This window comes from Kogia breviceps, chromosome 13, assembly GCF_026419965.1.
Source record: "Kogia breviceps isolate mKogBre1 chromosome 13, mKogBre1 haplotype 1, whole genome shotgun sequence".
Taxonomy (NCBI): Eukaryota; Metazoa; Chordata; class Mammalia; order Artiodactyla; family Physeteridae; genus Kogia; species Kogia breviceps.
In genome coordinates, this window is record NC_081322.1 from 77,307,819 (window position 1) to 77,323,997 (window position 16,179).

General features: G+C 39.3%; 1 protein-coding gene across 8 annotated transcripts in view; it reads right to left on the reverse strand.

Moving 5' to 3' along the window:
- The window catches only part of RMND1 (required for meiotic nuclear division 1 homolog), a 41,713-nt gene that overhangs the window by 13,960 nt on the left and 11,574 nt on the right, over positions 1 to 16,179 (reverse strand). For 5 of the 8 annotated variants that reach the window (XR_010836092.1, XM_059083478.2, XM_059083477.2 and 2 more), the window contains 7 exons: positions 14,646 to 14,754; positions 11,713 to 11,788; positions 7,432 to 7,471; positions 4,754 to 4,854; positions 2,905 to 3,011; positions 1,897 to 1,961; positions 1,260 to 1,336 (listed from right to left, as the gene is read on the reverse strand). Coding sequence is in view for 7 of the 8 variants with exons in the window: in XM_059083478.2 (XP_058939461.1) it covers positions 1,260 to 1,336; positions 1,897 to 1,961; positions 2,905 to 3,011; positions 4,754 to 4,854; positions 7,432 to 7,471; positions 11,713 to 11,788; positions 14,646 to 14,754 (575 nt within the window). In the remaining variant the exon portion in view is untranslated. Of the gene's footprint in view, positions 1 to 1,259; positions 1,337 to 1,896; positions 1,962 to 2,904; positions 3,012 to 4,753; positions 4,855 to 7,431; positions 7,472 to 11,712; positions 11,789 to 14,619; positions 14,755 to 16,179 lie in introns of all 8 variants that reach the window. The other 3 variants (XM_059083479.2, XM_067011029.1, XM_067011028.1) reach the window with 1 other exon arrangement.

Sequence of the window (16,179 nt, forward strand, 5' to 3'; positions counted from 1 at the left end):
GCTGCGGGCCGCTCCCATGCAGGGCTTTTCATTTTTGTTGGTGCCCTGAGTTAGGGTCCCTGAGCTTTGAGAAGGGCCTCGATGACACAACACTGCACCACTTCTCCTCTCCAGGGAAAGTAACTAAGGAGAATGTGGAAAAGCAACTCTTAGGTAAACTATTGACAAGGAACTCCAGTAACTCACCCCATACAGGACAAGGGCCAAAACACTGAGAATCCTGCCTAGTGAGAATAACACCAAGATTCAGGGTGTTTCCTTCCATTAATCTGGGGAAAACTACAAGAATAAAATAAACTGAAGGCCTTTTTAAACTTAATTTTAAATGATGTACTATTATATTTCTCAATTTTAAGACACTCTTCTTCCCATTTTAACATCTCTGAAAATGGGAGGCATCTTTAAAATTGATGATGTCTTAACAGGTGGCAGTTGAGACTTAACAGTTGTCATTGCCTTAGATGACTTATTTCTCTTATTCTTTCCTTTTTATGTATGCCCAAGAGGAAATGTGATAAATCTACATCCAAATAAGACTGAAAGAGCTATTTCCGTAGTGCAAAATTAAAATTCTGTGATAAAAAAGCATTGTCTCATATGTTTTTTTGTTTTTTTGTGTGTGGTACACGGGCCTCTCACTGTTGTGGCCTCTCCCGTTGCGGAGCACAGGCTCCGGACGCGCAGGCTCAGCGGCCACGGCTCACGGGCCCAGCCGCTCCGCGGCACGTGGGATCTTCCCGGACCGGGGCACGAACCCGTGTCCCCTGCATCGGCAGGCGGACTCTCAACCACTGCGCCACCAGGGAAGCCCTGTCTCATGTTAGTGGGCAGCATTTTCACTTTCTTGTGGCATCTTATGGTGTCTCAGAGTCAATGAAATATGGTACATCACTTTTCCGTAGCAATTAGGTCTATACAGCATTATGATGCAGTGATATACTTTTACTGAGAATTTCCCTTGTCCAAATTCTAGAATGCATCTTTCCACCTTTGAAGAACACCTACTACGCTAGCTGACGTAGGTTTAACAGAGAGTAATTATGGTCTCTCTTGCACATGCACAATTTCTTCCAGTACAGTCCTAATATAGCCCAACTGCTTCTAATGGCTAAGAGTTCTCCATGCTTATAATGAATGAAATAAAAACAGCTGCAATTCCCATAAAGATACAAATGTTTGCTTTTTACTGTAGAGCTACAGGGATATTTTCTGGAGATTGTTAAATATACGAAATATTTCATTTACAGAAAAAATTTTACCTTAAGGCAAAGAGTTCACCCATTTTCTGCATAACTTCTTCATGAGATAGTTTCACTTTCTTCCCAGCTTTTAAAGCCTATTTGGGAGGGGGGAAGATAGATACATATACACAGGTTTCCCTTCTCAGCAGCATCTTCTATGATGTACATTCCTAATCTCTTAATGAAAAACCAGGGGCTCTTTTCCCTAGTATAATTATTCTTTCACAGTAAAAACAAAGTTAATTACAGTAAGCATGATTTTTAATGTATTCTGAAGTTTTGATATAATTTTAGATGCATTTTTCATGCCACTATTTTCCTTGTAATTTGTCAAGACACTTTTTAATCGAGAAAAGTGGTCATAATTTCCTTCCTTAGAGAGGAAACATTTCATTTTATTTCCCTTCAATTCAGTTACATTAAAAATATTATACCATTAGAGAAAAGCAATTTGAATTTTCAGTTTTAAAAGTTTTCTTATTTTATCATTTTATATGTAACCGGGTTTTATTTTTCCTGCTTAAATTCAGTGCAGCTTTCTTAATGTTTATTATTACTTTATTGTACTTCTAAATTCATCATTATAGTGGGAAATTTGTATTTTTCCCCAATAGAACTCAATCCTTGAAAACAAGCATAAAATTGGTATAATTACCTCTGGAATCGACTGAATAGATTCAACAAATTTATCCAGTGATGCTTCCCAGATAGCCAGTTTCACTGGGGGAAAAAAAATTAACAACAGAACATTTATCATATTCACGTTTCTAAAAAAATGTAAAAGTGCACAGTACCTTCACTGCCATTTCAACAATAGCTTAAGAAGCAGATGTCCAAAAAATTTAAGACTGAAATTTAAGAATCATTACTTATTATTACAAAAGATGGCACTAAGTAGAAAGAGACAGAAGAAAGTGAGTGGATTTCCAAGCCCTGCTGGCAGACCAAAGCTACACTGGGTAGAATCCCTGATTTTCTCGTACTGCACCTCAGAAGCTGAGAGGCACGAAGGCTGGCTCTGTAGAGGGGTAGAAATCAGGCCTTCCTGACCTTCCCCCCACTCCTCTGGGCTGCGGGTACAGCTCCGAAGTCCCGAAGCCTCCTGGATGGTATGTGCCGTCCACCACAGCAGCAGCCGAGTGCAGACTGGTGGCAGGAACATTTCTTAGAGAACTTCTACAGTTCTATTCAGGTGTATGGATCTTGCTGAAAAAACGGAGAGCCACTGTGCCTCTCTGTCCTATTCCTGTGAAAAACCAGAGTGTATTTTTCTACATAGAGGCCTGTGCCCAATCACAGAAGGCTGTGCTTTCTCTGCCTGGATTAGAGACAATCTAAGACTAACAATCTCAGAGAGAAGGAGAGGGGAAAACAAAGGTAGCGATAATAATAATAATAACAGCAACAACATAAAAGAATATTTTTGAAGAGGTAAGCTTTATCAATACCGTTAATAAGGAATGAATAACTGTAGCACAGATACTATATATTATACTCTATACTACAGATATTTTTCTCTTGGAGGGGAAAAAAAGGAAAAGGAATTATAAGGCTTTGCTGAGTACTCTGCGAAAACATGTCAAAGTCTTTACTAAATATTTCAACTTCCCTCGATGAAATGAAAACTATGGGATACCATCTCTGATAAGTAGTGGTAACTTACCTGAAAGGCAAAGAGCATTTGAGAAAGCAAATTTCTCTAGAATGGCGTCATCTAAATCTAGCTCTGAATTTAACCTGATTTCCCCTCTGTGAAGTTTTGACTGTCCCCTGAGAAAAGAGAGAGAAAAAAAAAGTAGTTTCTAAATCGCAAAAAGTACTTTTTTTCTTTTGAAAAATAATCTTTATGATCTTTCTAGAGGTCATTTTGGCAATCTGTATCAAGAGTCTTACAAATGTTCTTATACCCTATGATCCAAGTAATTCCACTTCTAGGAATTTATCCCAAGGAAATAATCAAAGACGCAAGGAAAGATTTGTGTACAAAAAACTTTCTATGGGGACTTCCCTGGTGGAACAGTGGTTAAGAATCCGCCTGCCAATGCAGGTGACGTGGATTTGAGCCCTGCTCCAGGAAGATCCCACATGCCGCGGAGCAACTAAGCCCGTGTGCCACAACTACCGAGCCCGAGAGCCACAACTACTGAAGCCCATGCACCTAGATCCCGTGCTCTGCCACAAGAGAAGCCACCGCAATGAGAAGCCCGTGAACTGCAACGAAGAGTAGCCCCCGCTCACTGCAACTAGAGAAAAGCCCGCGCACAGCAACGAAGGCCCAATGCGGCCATAAGTAAGTAAATAAATAATTGAATAAATAAACTTATTAAAGAAAAAAGACAAATGAATAGAGATATACATTTTTAAAAAACCTTTCTATGGTCAAATGTTGAATAGTAAGAAATCAGCAAAGAAACTAAATGTTCAACAGAAGAACGGTTTATTCATAGGAATTCACACAACAAAAATGAACAAGCATGTTTTGAAAGGATATTTAGTAGAAAAGGGAAAATGACTACAATAATTTGCTAAGTAAAAAAATGCTGAATATAAAACTATGTAACTATACACAGTATAATCTGAAATCACATGGACATGGTGAGGATGGGGAGGAGATGAGGCAGCTGTGACAAACCAAGATGTATAGGTAGAGAACTCTGGAGCGACTGGGGAGGAGGGGGGAGGGAGGGAATGTGGGAATGTAAGCATCACAAGCAAAAAGGAAAAGTATAGGCTAAACCTTCACGAGAGACGTCAGACCAGAAGACATGGACAAAGGTTGGTGGACGAGAAGATGATACAGGAGAGCTCATCGCTGGCTATTATCTCTTAGCTCTTATCCCAATTAGTCTTTCTATAGCTGGTGTCTCTTCCAGATTTCCCTAAAGCTCTGCTTGTGTCACTTCCTTTCTCAATAGGAAGACTTTTTTTCCTTCTCCCATTCCACTAGACCGGTTCCTCCCTGAGAGAAAAGACCTTTTAATCCTCTTCTTTCTGCCTTCTCTCTCCGCCCTAACGTCCCTCCTCATTTTTGCACCCTTGCTGTGACATGGAAATTGGCCAGTACGTTGCCTACCCATACATGTGACCTGAGAGTGGTACAGCAGTGGTACCTCCATTTCCACAAGTGGTTCTCTTAGAGCACCCCGTCATTATACTTTATACTTTTTATACTCAAAGTCAATGGGAAAAAAGCAAAAAGGATTTACTTAAGACTTTCCTAGATTAATTTAACAGGTTCATTTCTAACGAAGGCACACTATATTACCGATTTTGGCTGCTTAGGAAACTTACTATTTTAGGGTTATACTATCTACTTGTTTTAATTTAGGGGTAGCCCGAGACACTATAAAAATAATATCTATCCACTAATATTTATTAATTGTTTCAGCTTTGTATTTGTACCAATAATTTTTTTCTTAAAATTAGTCTCCAAATTAATAAATTATCTTCTCTACTGCTGTACCTAGTGATTCCAAGTGCCCTTTTCATAAATTTGATAAAAAGTTGCTTACTCTGTTTTTGAGTAGTTAAGCTCTTCATTCTCCCATTGTACCAATGCAATTTCATAGGGCTGAATTTCATGTTTTTCAAGAACTTGCATCACATGCTTCATCTAGAAGAAAAGGAAGATTAACCTGAAATTATAACTGACTCCCTCAGTACAGAATAATGTTACAGAGTTAATGCTTATAACGTTTTTTATTACATTTGATAACATTTCTTCTGTTCTTTAGGTTTTAAGGAGAAAGCAAATTCATGGTGATACTAAACTCATTGGAACGATATATTCATTCGCTTTTACATTTGGAAAACACAGACAAGCTTAAGGAGGAAAACAAAAACTACCATTATCCCACAACCCAAAGAAAACCCCTAATAACATTATGGTTTGTATTCTTTAAATCTTCAAAACAAAAAGTTTAAGTAACACACTTGTAAAAATTTAAACACAGAGATATAGAAAGTGATAATCTCTCTCTGTTCTCCTGAATTTCTTTTTTTTTTCACACACACACACTGTATTTTATTTTTACAAGAGATAAATAAACTGACACCAAGCATTGTAAATGGATGACCGCAACAAAAGCAACCACGATTGCAATTACCAAACAGGAAACACACTCACACTGTGTCAGAATATTGACACTCAGTCCAGTAACCCTCCACTGTAACAGCTCCTTTACTTTGCAGTGAAAACTGATTTGTATATTTCTTGCCTCTGAGTCCCTTGTGGGATTCTTTTTTTAATTCAAACAGAAAGTCACAAAAATTATAATCATCCTCATCAGTTCACTCAGTCCCATGTAATTTTCTTTTTCACCTTGATCTTTTGTTAACACTTTTATGAATTCATCAGTTTTCCATTAGAGTTCTGAAAATGCTTATTTATTCAGTTCAGCAGTATAGTCAGTCTCCTGAATTTCTAATCCTCTAATGTAACCACCATTAAACTTGGTGCATATCCTTCCAGACTTTTCCCTATGTGTATATGTATGTACATTTAGTTTGCTTTTTATATAAATGGGATGGTACTGTACATATGAACATTTTCAATGCTATTCTCCTTCATGGAGGAACCATAATTGATTTAACCGTCCTAAATGTCCATCCATGGGGGTTTTTTTTTCGATTCTCTACTATCACGATGTCACGTGTGCCAGCCTTATGTGTGTATCTTCAAGGACTTGTGGGAATATTTCTTTAGGATTTGTTGGAACAAAAGACATGCACACTTATAATTTTGATAAATGTTTCTAAAATGCTCTCCAAAACAGTCTTTCCAACTTTAGAACCCAAAGATTTATGAGAGGAATTTTTTTTTAATTTTATTTTTTTTATATAGCAGGTTCTTATTAGTTATCTATTTTATACATATCAGTGTATCCATGTCAATCCCAATCTCCCAGGTCATCCCACACCCCCCTTCCCCCCTTGGTGTCCATGTTTGTTCTCTACATCTGTGCCTATGAGAGCATTTTTTTTTTTTTAATGAGAGCATTCCTAAAAAACACTGGGTATTGTCAGCCTTTTACATCTTTGCAAATTCAAATAGGCAATTTGTACATTTTTCTTACATTCACTGCTCATTTATATTTCCTTTTCTCCAGGAAATTGCTCCCGTCTCCCTCTCCCTGCCCCCTATGTGTGTATCTCCTTTCAGTAAAACTGGGTTTGTATGAGGCATATTTTTTTTTTTACCAGCTCTGGTATTATATTGGCTATATTTTGTAACCTGCTCCTTTAATTTAACTGTATCATATACACAGGCAATTCCTCAGGAATTGGTTTCTTTCCACGTGACTTTTTTTTTTTTTTTTTTTTCCGTACGCGGGCCTCTCGCTGCTGTGGCCTCTCCCGTTGCGGAGCACAGGCTCCGGACGCGCAGGCCCAGCGGCCATGGCTCACGGGCCCAGCCGCTCCGCGGCATGTGGGATCCTCCCGGACCGGGGCACGAACCCGCGTCCCCCGCATCGGCAGGCGGACTCTCAACCACTGCGCCACCAGGGAAGCCCCCACGTGACTTTTAAGAGCTATAGTATGTACATCCTAAATACATGCTCTGGATGTATTTAACAAACTTCCTATTATTATGTGTTTTGGTTATTTCTCATTTTTGCTATTGTAAATAATGTGTTGATGAACATTTCTATACATCATTCACCATATATAACTGTGATTATTTCCTTTGGATAACTTTCTAGATGTAAAATTGCTGAGTGAAATGTAAAGCTTTGATATGTATTACCAAATTGCCTCTGAAAAGGCTGTATTAAACAAATCATGATTGGGATATTGAAGAAATTATTTCCAGTGAGTTGAAAAGCTCTAGAAAACTTGATCCAAAATAAGACTCAGTGCAGCCAGCTTCCAGTGAACTGTGTGTACATTACTCATTTTGTAGGTTATCACATGAGAAGTATACTTCCTTCTGTCTGCAGTGTAGCTAGGATTGTTCTGATATTCCACAAATTATTGTGTGCTCAGAGAATGGAAAATGTAGGAAACTTCTAAGTCAAAAAGAAAATTTTGGAAGATGACCGTGCTAGAATCAACATCACATAATGCACAGCAAATAAACTGAGGACTGTCTGTTAATTTATCTTCCAATTGCTCAGATTATTGAGTGCCAATTAACAATTTATTCTCAGAAAACCAAATTTTAATACTTTCACACTTTATTTATACTTACAGTTTTGTCTTTCACATTCCAGAAGACAGCAGCTCCTTCCCTGATTTAAAAGAATAAACTAAGTTAAAGGTGGAATACATTCTTTAGAACCACACATAAAGCCATACTTCGGTAGCTTCTACAATGTATCTAGAAGGCCAATTTTATTTGTTTATTTATTTATTTATTTTGTGGTACGCGGGCCTCTCACTGCTGTGGTCTCTCCCGTTGCGGAGCACAGGCTCCGGACGCGCAGGCGCAGCGGCCATGGCTCACGGGCTTAGTTGCTCCGCGGCACGTGGGATCTTCCCAGACCGGGGCACGAACCCGTATCCCCTGCATCGGCAGGCGGATTCTCAACCACTGCGCCACCAGGGAAGCCCTAGAAGGCCAATTTTAAACAATATGATTTATTATTGATTTGACATGATGGTCCCTGGATGGATATGATAAACAAAAGCTATTTTTTGAATTTCTGATAAAAATCCTGACCCCTCAAAAATTCATGGATTTCTCCTGTGGTCTGCAGAATAAATAACTATTATTGTAAAAACCATATAACTTCAGGTGTCTAGACTCTTTTATACCTGATGCAATTCTTTTCTTAAAAAAATTAATTAATTTCTTTTTGGCTGTGCTGGGTCTTCGTTGCTGCGCACGGGCTTTCTCTAGTTGCAGCGAGCGGGGGCTACTCTTTGTTGTGGTGCACGGGCTTCTCATTGCGGTGGCTTCTCTTGTTGTGCAGCACAGGGTCTAGGCGCGTGGGCTCAGTAGTTGTGGCACACAGGCCTAGCCACCACTGCGCCACCACAGAAGTACCCTGATTCAATTCTGGTGTGCAGATATCAGAATAAGGAAATTTTTGAGACCTGTCTCATTAGCTCTCATTAGGCAGATCCTGCTATCAGAAAAGAATAAAGGGTCATGCTTTTTTTTTTTTTTTTTTTTTTGTGGTACACGGGCCTCTCCCGTTGCGGAGCACAGGCTCTGGACGCGCAGGCTCAGCGGCCGTGGCTCACGGGCCCAGCCGCTCTGCGGCACGTGGGATCTTCCCGGACTGGGGCACGAACCCGTGTCCCCTGCATCGGCAGGCGGACTCTCAACCACTGCGCCACCAGGGAAGCCCGAGGGTCATGCTTTTAATATCTGTGGAATAAAGAGACTGAGATAAATTAAAGCCTCCGATGGTAAAGGCACCTAAGAAATAATGCCAGCCATCCCTACAGTGCTCAGAGTAGACCTGCAACAAAGCCACAGGAGGCCCTCACAATCCAAGTCTGCCTTTGACAAAATTTAAGTCTAAAAACTGTTAGGGAGCTTGTTTTGATTTCTGCAGTCTGATGTGTTGAGCTGTTTTAGGTAGTAAATTTAAAAAAAAAAAAAGAAGAAAAAAAAGAAAAAGAAAAAGGAGTTACAGCTCTGGGTCACTGCACCAGAGGAAGGAAGGGTAGAAATGAAAGAAAGGTAGGGGCTTCCCTGGTGGTGCAGTGGTTAAGAATCTGCCTGCCAATGCAAGGGACATGGGTTTGAGCCCTAGTCTGGGAAGATCCCACATGCCACGGACCAACTAAGCCCGTGCACCACAACTACTGAGCCCACGTGCCACAACTACTGAAGCCTGCGTGCCTAGAGCCCATGCTCCGTAACAAGAGACGCCACCGCAGTGAGAAGCCCGTGCACTGCAACCAAGAGTAGCCCCCTCTCGCCGCAACTAGAGAAAGCCCGCGCGAAGCAACAAAGACCCAACGCAGCCATAAATAAATAAATGAATGAATGAATAAATTTTTTAAAAAAGAAAGAAAAAAATAAGATGCTCCCATTACCATTCTTCAAACCATCTTGAGCAATGTGCTTAGTATGTGTGTGGGTCTGTGCTTAGCATCTGGGATGCAAAGATGAGTATGGTCTAGATCCTCTGCTCAAGGAAGTCCCGATCCAGAGAACACGGATCCACGGACCACCAATTACAATAGTGTGATCCACGCTGTAGCAGAGTTACGCAGAATCTAGATGGATGTACACTGGAGGGACACAGTTCCTGAAGGACTAGCAGAGCCAAATGAGAAAATGAGAGGAAACACAGCAGAGGAAATACCCCAGGCTCCAGGAGAAGGTGCGAGGGGGTCAGGCAACGTCTCAGAATAAAGAGCTAGTAGTTTGAATGGCTGCGGATGAGGGCAAGTGGAGGGCAGTCAGGTCAGAAGCAGGGAAGAACCAACCCCTGAAGAAACTTGGTGCTGTGATAAGGCGTTTGGTCACATTCCGTAGAATTTTAAGGACAGTATAGTGATCAGAATTACCCACTGAAAAATTGTTCTTCCTACAGACAGACAGACAGACAGACTGGTGCTGGGGTGAGAAGAGAGGCAGGGAGACCAAGCAGTGAGTGTGGCAAAAGGCCAGGGTGGGGTCCCAGGATATGGATTTGGGAGGTGTTTAAGGCCACAGCCAGAGCGCTGGTGCAGAGAAGCACCTCAAGGCAGATGAGAGATCCCGGGAACTCTGCAGTATGGCGCTCAAGCCACATGTGACTACTGGGCACCTGAAACAGGCCTGGTCCAAACTGAGAGCTGCTGTAAGTGGAAAACATACGCCAGGTTTCAGAGCCTTAGTATGAAAAGGAGAATGTAAATCTCACTAATTGTTGACTGATTACATGCTGAAATGATAATAGTTTAGATATGTTGGGTTAAATAAAATATACAAGTAAAATTAATTTCAGGCAATATATGATGTTATTATTAGTGCTGGCAAAATTAAATTCATCTTTTTTTAAATTAAAAATGTGGCTAGGGCTTCCCTGGTGGCGCAGTGGTTGAGAATCTGCCTGCTAATGCAGGGGACACGGGTTCGGGCCCTGGTCTGGGAAGATCCCACATGCCGCGGAGCAACTAGGCCAGTGAGCCACAACTACTGAGCCTGCGCGTCTGGAGCCTGTGCTCTGCAACGAGAGGCCGCGATAGTGAGAGGCCCGTGCACCGCGATGAAGAGTGGCCCCCGCTTGCCACAACTAGAGAAAGCCCTTGCAAAGAAACGAAGACCCAACACAGCAAAAATACATAAATAAATTAATAAACTCCTACCCCCAACATCTTCTTTAAAAAAAAAAAAAATGTGGCTATAAGAAAATATATTATTACATTCGTGGCTGGCATTTATCCCTTGCATTGTATTTCTACTGGTTGATGCTGATCTAGAGGACCTCAGAAATCCAAATTCCTTACTCAAGTCAAAAGGGGTGTTTTTCTACCGGCACTAAATGTTGAACTCTTGATTATGTCCAAGGAAAGTAAGGCATCCACAGGAACAAAGACGGAGCTTCCAGTTATCAACTGTAAGAACTGAGACCACAGAAACGTCATCAAAGTCTGGATTCCTTATGGATGTTCCATGCATTTCTGTTCTGCCGCTTGTTAGTCCTTTGACTGAGGGAAATTCACTTAACCCCTCTAACCCTAGGGAATAAAAGATCATCCTCAAATGTTGTCAGGAGATTATTTAAAATGGTTTCTATTATCACTACCACTTCCACTCAGCTACTCTGGAGTATCTGGTATTAAAACAACCGTAAAGAAAAAAACTTTAAATAAAAGGAATAAATGTATGTGGATCAGGATCCCAGTCTGAAGTCCCTAGAGAGGTAAGGTGATCTAACACTTTAGCTCCAGAGGGAGAAGAAGGAAAAGGAAGAAAAGACAGCGGGGCAGGTAGCATGCACCTGATAAGGGACACTGAAGATGAATGGGAAAGATGATGCTTACATATTCTTAGTAAATGAAAATCCACATTTACAAATAAAGGCAAGTACACACCAAGTTACCCGAATGGGCCTCTGTTAACGACCTCAGCCTGAGCTTCCTTCAGTCTCTTGCTCTCAGGAAGGCCAGAAGCTGGGGGGAGTCCACTATTTCCACCAGTGGTTCCTGACCTTAGCTTTGTCCAATGCTCTCTTTTTATAACCTGGTAAGTGCACCCTTTACTGTCATGAATTACGAGCCGTGCGAGAAACTTGCATAGATGATACAAAGATGACATAATGCTTAAAGTTAATCTAGAACAAAATGAATAAAAAAAATCCCTAATCTTTTCCCTAGGGGGGAAAATTCTTTATTTCATAAGAGGATTTACCAGCAGATGCCTAAAAGTGACAAACTCGCCTATTCAAATAAGAACCAAAGGATAAATTTAAATCACAAATAAATTTGGAAACATCTTCTGTTAAGAGAAGGTACACGTGCATCTTTAAGGACCACATTACCTGGCCACAGCCCATCTTCCAATGGAGTTGCTTTCTTGTCTTACCTGAAGAAGAATATTGTTCCAGGATCACCTTCTTTTGCAGAACTTTCCATACCGATCACCAAAATATTTGCTGCGTCTGTGATAAATGAGCAAAAAGCTATGTCACAAGGTGACACAAGATTTAGGTCACCTATAAGCTTTTAACAAAGTATTTGTGATCATTTCTTCATATACCATGAAGTGCTCTACAACACACTGTCCATTTTTCTACTAAGGTTTCTGAAAGTATTTAATATATGAAAATGAAAAGACCATAAGAAATTACTTGAACAAAATATTCAACACCCTGTGACACTATTATTAGTGCTATTTAAAACTCATTCACGCCCATTTTGATTCAGTCATCGCTAGTCCAGTTGATAATTATTAAAGTCTTAGTATCAGTACAACTAAGGTTCAAGAATTTGGGGGGGTGGGGGAGGGATGGATTGGGAGTTTGGGGTTAGCAGATGCAAACTATTATATAGAGAACAGATAAACAACAAGGTCCTACTGTATAACACAGGGAACTATATCCAATATCCTGTGATAAACCATAATGGAAAAGAATATAAAAAAGAATGTATATATATAAAGGAATGTATAGGTATAACTGAACCACTTTGTTGTACAGAAGAAATTAACACACTGTAAATCAACTATAGTTCAATTAAAAAAAAGAAAAAAGAAATAAACTTCTTTCTGTAAAAGTAGTTTAAAATAAAATTTGAAGAGCCATTAATATATTCTCTTCCTTTAAATATCATTTTATTAATAATATAATTTTATAAATATTCTCAAACTACTCTTTCCACTGAATTTTAAATTATATTGTATAAAGTGTGGAAAATAGAAAACATACAGAAACAAAGATACAGTCCATTTCAAAACATACCTGATTTCAAAGTTAATCATGAGAACTACCATGATAGTCACCTGTAACTATTTACATATTTTAACATTTTAAATATTAAATACATATATATACAAATATTCACCAGTAAGTAGTTATTTTGTATATTAGTTTAGTAGTATTTATTATAAGTATATAAATATTCTATAATGTAAACTATAAATAACATGTTAGTCTATCAATTAATAAATATACTAATGTTAATATGTAAAATGTTACATATTTCTTTTTTGAAACTAATTACATTTTAATAGAAAACAAAATACAAAATAACCCTTCTCAGAAAACAGAAATATTTAATCCTTTTCCCACAAATTAGAAGTTGCTTTATCCTCAGAGCATAGTTTTCGATGCGTGTGTTTGTATTTACGATTTGTTTCACAGACTGTTCATTAAACTGCTACTGCAAAGCAGGAGGTGGGAGAGACGATCTCAGGAGAAAAAGACACTGGAAAAGCCGCACCTCAGAATCACTTGGAAATTCAACATTTTCTAATTCTATCTTTTGATGTTTCACTTCCCATTATTTTCATTTCTTTACCACAATCTGTCCTTTTAGGGGACAGAACTGTTGAATAGAAGTGCAGCCACGAAAAGAATCTTTCTTTCCCACCAACATAATTTCTTAACACAAAATTAGGATCCTCAAAGCTTCAGAGCTCCTGATATAGAGGTTGGGGAATGGGGGATTCAGATAGAGACCAACTCCTAAACTCCTTTTCTTTGGTGAAATCACACTTCCTTAAGTTCTACATCTATAGAGGGCAAGGCTCACCCATATAGCCAAGAACACCACAGATGAAGTGGGAAAGATCCAGGCCAGTGAGAACGTATGAGAAGCCACCGGGGGTGTGATGCACAGGGCCGCCTCTGCAATCAGCCAAGAATACCGCAGCGCAATTTTTCTCCTTAGAGGCCCTGGGCATATAGCTCTGTTTTTCTAAGTCAATTATATTTGTTTTTTTGCCACCAAATAGTACAAACGGTCGGTTCAGATCATCAAGGCTGAGAAAGCACAATGACATTTCGATTGTTTCTTACAGGGTCGATGACGACTCTTTTAAGAATTTTTTCTGTAGCAGAGAGGTTTTCAACCTACTATTTTTGCTACTTTGAGGTAAATTCATGAATCTTCCATCGAAGTGTTCCAAGTTATTTTTTTAACATAAAGCAGGTGATTTTTCAAGAAGCCTTCCTCACACTATCCTAAAATCCTCTCCGTTTATTTTAATTCTCTTTTAAAATATTCACTGAGTTTATCTTTTAACTAATTTTGTTAGTTTTAAAGTGTTGGACTGTACTGGTAAATTTTTCTTTAAAGGCTCTCCTCAACATTTCTATCAATTTTATGGTTCTTCTGTAATACTAAAATAACTTTTTAATGGGACAGAAATGAAGTGTCATGGCCTTTGATCATCCCAAGTAAGAGTGATCCTATAAATACAGCTGAATAAACCATATTGATTTTAATCTTCAAATTAAGTCCTCTGTGAATGTTTTAAATTTCCTATCTTTGTATGTCATTTGTATAAAGAGATTCAACACCACTTTTATGATATAATCCTTCAAATAGAAAATGAGAGGCTTCCCTGGTAGCTCAGTGGTTAAGAACCTACCTGCCAATGCAGGGGACACAGGTTCGAGCCCTGGTCCGGGAAGATCCCACATGCCATGGAGCAACTAAGCCCGAGCATCACAGCTACTGAGCCTGTGCTCTAGAGCCTGTGAGCCACAACTACTGAGCCCACGTGCCACAACTACTGAAGCCTGTGTGCCTAGAGCCTGTGCTCCGCAACAAGGGAAGCCACCACAATGAGAAGCCTGTGCACTGCAAAGAAGAGCAGCCCCCGCTTGCCGCAACTAGAGAAAGCCCGCACGCAGCAACGAAGACCCAACACAGGCAAAAATAAAAACAAATAAATTTATTTTTAAAAAAAGGGAAAATGAAACCTAAACAAATGCATATTTAAGACAGTTATCATAGGAAAATTATTTTCTAATACATTTTAACATACTTGGCCCCAGGTTCAAGAAGATGTACCTCTAGGCAAGCTTGTTACTTCAACATATCCATGGGAGGCCAGATCTTGAGAGAGACTTCCAAGATGGTATTCATCTGCGGTTGCAAATGCAGTACAGTGCATCAGGTCCTGTGCCAGAGAGAGGAGCATGAGATGGGTTACCAAGAGGCGCCTGTGATGGTTGTCTCTTTACAGGGAGGATGGCGTGCTGCAAAGCTGGCACTCAAGAGTTTTCTCCAAGTATTTCAACGGTTCAGACAAAGGATGTGAGAAGGATGCAGAGAAAGAAGTTACAAGGAGGCAGATTTCAGCTCAGTCTATGTAAGAACTTTCTCTTAATAGTCAAAGAGATGGAATGGGCTGTCACAACGGGGAGCCACACCTGCTGGCTGTGCTTCAAGCACAGACTGATCAAAAAACAGAGAGGATTTAGGCACCATACAAGGTGCCTGGATGAGATGCTAGTTAAAGTCTGTCCAACCTTGAGTTTCCATGGTTCTTTTGCACAGCAGCATTATTATTTGAGGTCATTTGATAATTTGCCACTAGCCTTGTGCAGGCAGAGATCACTTTGAATCTACTAAGGAATTACAGAATTTTTATTCTAGCTAATTGTACTCTGGTTAAAAGTTCTGTGAATCTGAGAACGTGTCCAGGTTTAGTGAGTGCTTTGGATTTCTGCACTAGGAGTCTCACCTGTGTGTACATGCACACATTTATATTGTGTGTAGCTATACAGTATACATATGGTAAGCATATGGCACAGCACACAGTGTTTTTGTCAAACTGTAGGTCACAAGCCATTAGTGAGTCCTGATATCAATTTAGTCGGCCCAAACCAGCTTAAAAAAAAATAAACTAAACAGAATAAAACAGAAAATATTAGACTACATAATTCATAGTAAGGGTAAATTTTATTTTATAACGTTTTCTGTCACGTATATGTCTATATAGGTATATTGGGTCCCTACATATACACTGTAATGTAAAATAAATTTCTCACTATGGAATATGGTCAATAAAGTTAAAAAGCTATCAGCAGAGGTGTTAAGAGTTCAGGCACAGAATTAGTTTCATTTAAAAAAATCAGAATAACAATAATGCCTACCTGATAGGATTGTTGTGAAGTTTAAACAAGCTGATGAAAGTCAACTGCTCAGAACCATGACTAGCACAAATGTTCAACATTTTTTAGATAACAGTTATTATTACGGCACATACAGATATGTTTAAACCATCAAAATTTGTGGGAGGCTAAAAAGTTTATCAAGTAATTTACATCTGAATTTTCATTTGTTCATAATTTTATATTTTAGTATCTAGTAATCAGAACATTAGTGATTCTACTGTCTTTGATACATATGGTGCTTTGGCCCATATGTATCAAAAGAGGTATATGAGTCACTAAATCAAAATTTATTCCTAGGATTTACTCATCTTGGCTCCTAAATTCTTTCCCTTTCTGCTACATTCCTAGTATGAAATTCAAGAAAAGTAGTACATAAATTTCCTCCTTCCTGCCCCTCTTGTTACCTAACTCCTGGCTCTTTCTCA